General features: G+C 45.9%; 1 protein-coding gene across 3 annotated transcripts; it reads right to left on the bottom strand.

The window, feature by feature from the left end:
* Positions 1-2,393: 2,393 nt before the first annotated feature.
* Positions 2,394-4,529, bottom strand: LOC112293691 (uncharacterized). 3 transcript variants are annotated; one of them, XM_090256927.1, is made up of 2 exons: positions 4,211-4,529; positions 2,394-4,030 (listed from the first exon to the last, which is right to left on the bottom strand). In XM_090256927.1, the coding sequence occupies exon 2, from the start codon at positions 3,822-3,824 to the stop codon at positions 2,715-2,717; it is 1,110 nt and encodes a 369-aa protein (XP_090113053.1). In that variant the 5' UTR covers positions 3,825-4,030; positions 4,211-4,529; the 3' UTR covers positions 2,394-2,714. The 3 variants fall into 3 exon arrangements, with proteins under 3 accessions (XP_090113053.1, XP_090113054.1, XP_024399170.1); XM_090256928.1 differs by having other exon boundaries at positions 4,194-4,344; XM_024543402.3 differs by lacking the exon at positions 4,211-4,529 and adding an exon at positions 4,139-4,195.
* Between the last annotated feature and the right edge of the window lie 216 nt (positions 4,530-4,745).

Genomic DNA, 4,745 nt, shown 5'->3' with positions numbered 1-4,745 from the left:
TCCTGAAAGCACAGAAAGCACCGAAACTCAGTATGTTCAGTGGACTGTAGCTGCTGCTGCTGCAATGGACATCGACGAAGTAGGGCTGTGAAGACATGGCGGTGAAGGGTGGTGGCCACCTTCTTCACTGATTTGATATCTGCTTCATGGGCGTGCCAAACAAACAAACATGGCAGGTGGCGACGACGACGATGCCTCGCATCCAAACGTGGGGTCCCACTGATTTGCCCATGTTGTTGTTTTTTCAGCTGTGAGATCTCTGGTTTGAAGCCAAAGTTGACGAGGATGTCCATTGGGCTTGACTCTCTCTTTCTCTCTCTGTCTGTCTTCACCCAGTCCACGACCTGTGTGCCATTTTCTTATCAGACTCACTAACGCTTGTTATGGTCTTGCGATGAGTTTCACTTCAACATTTATCACTGCCTTCATTACTGGATAATGCTCCTGCAATATCTGTGCTGGGATAATGAGGGAAGAATCTTTCATCATGGCACACAACTCGGGTACTTAAAATCTGCAATTAAAGTTGGAAAAAAAAAAAAAAAAGAGAGAGAGAGAGAGAGAGAGAGAGAAAGAAAGAGAGAAAGAAATAAAGAAGAAAATTGTCGCAGAAGTAACAACAAATCTGACAACTGGGGACGCCGGTCTCCACACGTGCTGGCCAGAATTCGCGACTTAATCGGTGTGTGCGAGGCTACTGAGGTGTGATGAACATGATCTGTTGATTATACAGATCGTGTGGAATGGGATTTCTGTAACGGGTGGTGGATTGGCGTGAGGTTGTGCAAGTTTTGGTCCTGTAGGCAAGTTACCACTTTTTCTCTGCTTCTCTCGACCCTGGCCTTGATAGTTGGTTCGTTCTGCACTATTTCAATTGACGGTCCTCTGTTGAAATTCGTTGACATATCCTTCGAGTTCGAACTCTGACTGACAGTATACTGTGGTGGTGTTTCGTATTCAGAGGACTAATCAAAATGTACTCGATCTTGCAATCAATTAACTCATTTGGAGGTTATGGTCTCTTCCCTTAGTCACACTTAGTCGCACCTAGATTCAGTCATCACCTCACGCAATGCGGGAACAGCGGTTCTTTCCTCTTCAACATGATAATGGTGATAGCATTCTGGAAGAGTATCTCCTACTTCAAAGGCCCTGATCCCACTGATACTTCATGTTGTGACATATTCTGGTCAGAGCTTGTGATATTGATCACAATACAAAAATTTGTTGGAATGGACACTGGTTTGTCCATCTATGCATTCAAGAAATGTTCAGGTAGATGTCACTTCCCTAAATATTCCTTTTTGAAGTCATCGTCTTGCTGGCCCACACTGACTGGTACAAGTTTGTTGGAATCGTATAATCCTATTCATCCCTTCAAACATCAGCACGTGCAATAAAAAAAATTCGTGTGCAGAATCAGTCTTAAGAGGCGAGTTAATCAGATAGTTAAATCACGCGTATGTGTGATACTGTGCACTTATTTCTTACCACAGCAGTTTGACAAGTTGGACATTCCTGATCGGATTCATGGCAATCGTTCGGAATCAGGACCCAAATTTTTTTAAAATAAGATCGAAGAGTATCAAGAATTCTGGACATCAAATCTAAACAAACTGCACAGTAAGTAAGACTTCGGTAGAAGTTCCGAGTGGATTGTACTATGATGTCAATAACTGCAACCATTTACCAACCGACAAATAATCCAATCAACGGATCTGGGAAAGTCGAATCTCATGTTGACTAACCTTGATCTCGACTACGTATCCAGTTTGTCTCAGTAAATGATAGATGCTCCTGATCTCAATTCTCCACTACCATGGTTGCAAACATCACGATGTCGCTGTGGAACAAAAAGACAGACCTGTTGCTTTCGATAAATTTAGCATAACTGCTACGTGTTTAAATTTTTTAAATGTAGAAAAAGAAAATGAAATAACTTTTATCCTTTGGACGTCAGTGAGAATTACCCCTTTACCTGTGAGGGCATGTATAGAAAGAATCGGAAGCCTCAATGCGATTCTTTATATTCAGTTCTCTTTACAAGAATAGGGCATACTAAATCGCTGGAAGAAATTGGGTGTTATGAGGCCGTCACTGGGGATTGGCAAAATCCAGGCAAGGTACGAGCTGAACGCAAACAAGTTTGGAAATTGCTGAAAATGGGAAATAAAACACCAACAAGGCGCTGCAGCTATGGCGAAGCATTCCACGTTCATTCCAGACCCTGGTTACTCATGGCAACACAGGGCACCTTTGATACCAGTCAGGAATAGGAAAATTCAAGAAATGCTGATATCCAGCTAACACATAGTGGCATCAACAGCTACACAAGCAAATTTGACATTTGAAAAGAGGCGAAGCAGATCAAAGCAAACATAGAAGTATTCATGTGTTGGAAACAGGGAGAACTAGCTCCCGCATTCATTAAATAGGAACAAAGAAAAGAAAAGAAAAGAAAAAACTTCAATATCAAGAGACAAAGGCACGGCAGGCCTAGAGAGGTCCTAATCTACTGTACACTCTGCAGATCCTATTGCTCAAGTCTAAGATGGTCAAACTCACTAGTAAACCCAGTTCAGGCCTAGTAGCCAACCTCCAGCATAGAATCGCACTCAAACTAGGGGTAATTCACAGGATATACTTTACAGGGCGCTGAAGGATGGCCTTGAAGGATTGAGAATAGGCAAAAGTGTTGGCTTAGAAAATCAAATTTAGAAAAGGATGTCGGAGGCAAGCAAACCGGCCCAGGATTGAGGAACATCCTCATACTGAGAAGAAAAGTAATTCGGCAAGCTACGCTCCTCTTCGAGAGAACTGCTCTCAGTTGGAGACAGACTCGTTTGTGTCGACTGATTCTCGTCCCATGATGTGTGCGGCACAAGCCTGTCGTCCATCAAGGATTTTTGGTTCATAATAGCCGATCCCCAGAACTGAGGCTTCGTGTTCGGCAAAAACATGTTGACGTTGACCTGGTTCATTGGGTTCCTCCTATCCTCGTATCCACTCAGATTCTGCAGCTGTGAGGTGAAGGAAGACTTCGATGGTCTTGAATCTTCCCAAGTACTGCCGTTGAGTGATGATAGTTGTTGCATGGGATTAGACCACAGATCCGCCTTGGTGATCACCGAGGCCAGAGCTTCGGAGTCAGATGGCAAGTGCAAATCACCCGGCATCTTGAAGAACCCATCATCCATCATCAACGAAGACATGTTCAACAACTCTGAGCCAACCTGCGGAAACTGAGGAACTTGAGGTACATCGTAGACAGACTGGAGATCAGGAACTTCCTGGAGCCCAGCTAGAGGCTTTTGTTGCACTCGAGTATACATACTCTGACTTTGCTCCAGCGCGGTTTGCACAAAAGGCAACTGGGATCCAGCGGGGGCGAATCCGGACAATTGGGTACCAAAACACACCAATCCTGGTGTCGACGGAAGCATTGGGAGCTGCTGCACACAAGTGCTTGCGCCTAGTAAACCATCTGCACCTGACATAGAACTCAGAGGGCCAGTTTGGGGGGCCTCCCCGGCACGAAGGTATGGGTCGGTGCGGCTACGAGCCATGCGCAACTTCTTGCGAGATCCCCCTCCGACTGGCACATTCCGGAGTGTCCCGCCCACGGTCCAGTATCGCTGACAGTTTCGGCAGAAATGCCGAGGTTGATTAACATTGTAATTGTTGTAGTAACAGAACTTCGTGTTCATAGATTGGCAACGAGGACATGGCAGCACCTTCACTGGCTTCTCGCGTATGGCCCCTCCATTTCCCTTACTCTGCACTGGAGAGTCTCCCTCCCCTGACCCTAAGCCCGAATCCGCCATTCTGGCTTAACAAAACTAGCCCCTTACTCTCATCCACGACCTCGCCCAATAGTGCCTAGTGATTCATCTGTTGAGATGTGCGACCTCTCTATATGATCCTCGCACAACAAGATCTTGTTATCTTCGTAATTACTCGCCTTCCTGAGCTCCTTCGCAGACACTGCTTCCGCTCCGCCACCTGTTCATAACCGAATCGTAGCAGATACCTACGCAACAAACGCAACCCGATTAAACCAACGCAGGACTACTCTCGAAGATCCCAACTTCCTATAGCGCCAGATGTATTGCTACAATCACCGAGTTGTATCAATCACCTCCTAGAATGCCTCTCTCGCTCTCGCTCTCCTAACACTTCAACTTCTGCAGTACCTCTCCGGCAGACTGACCTCAGCTTGCAAGGCTGCGACCTTTTCTAATGGGGTGGACGCACCGGACCCATCCCATCCTGAAGTGGCGTCCGAAAATAGAGGATCTTGTCTTGTAGCACAGCGACGTGGGCCCTAAGGCTACACAACGCAAGGTGAAAATAGTTGTTCAGCCACATCGTGCACTAAAACCATAGCTTCATGTTGCTTGCCCCCACTCTCCATAATCAAGCCCAGTGCTTTCTTTAGATCACATCTATTTTTTCACAAATCTACACTCCTAATTAGAAATGCCTCGCAATGGCAAAGTCGTAGGACCCGAGGACCCCCTAACGAAGCTAATGCAGGCTCTATTCTCCTTCACCGCGGTCAAAAGTCAACTTATTGCGTGACTGCAGCAGCATAAGTGTGGGAGCGCGTGTCTAGCGCAGCACAGATAAAAAGGGCAGGAATTTTAGTACATACAGAAAGTACGAGGGCTGCAGTAACATCTTTGATGCTATGGCATCGACTTCTAGAACTCTGCTTACAACACGCTTCATTCCCTGAGCTCAGA

This window comes from Physcomitrium patens, chromosome 16, assembly GCF_059467195.1.
Source record: "Physcomitrium patens ecotype Gransden chromosome 16, ASM5946719v1, whole genome shotgun sequence".
Lineage (NCBI taxonomy): Eukaryota > Viridiplantae > Streptophyta > Bryopsida > Funariales > Funariaceae > Physcomitrium > Physcomitrium patens.
Note: the sequence above shows the minus strand (reverse complement) of the source record. Positions and strands in the feature narration are given on the sequence as shown.

Excerpts from the sequence above, each read along its gene's own strand:
- LOC112293691 (XM_090256927.1), bottom strand. The coding sequence starts at position 3,824 with ATGGCGGATTCGGGCTTAGGGTCAGGGGAGGGAGACTCTCCAGTGCAG.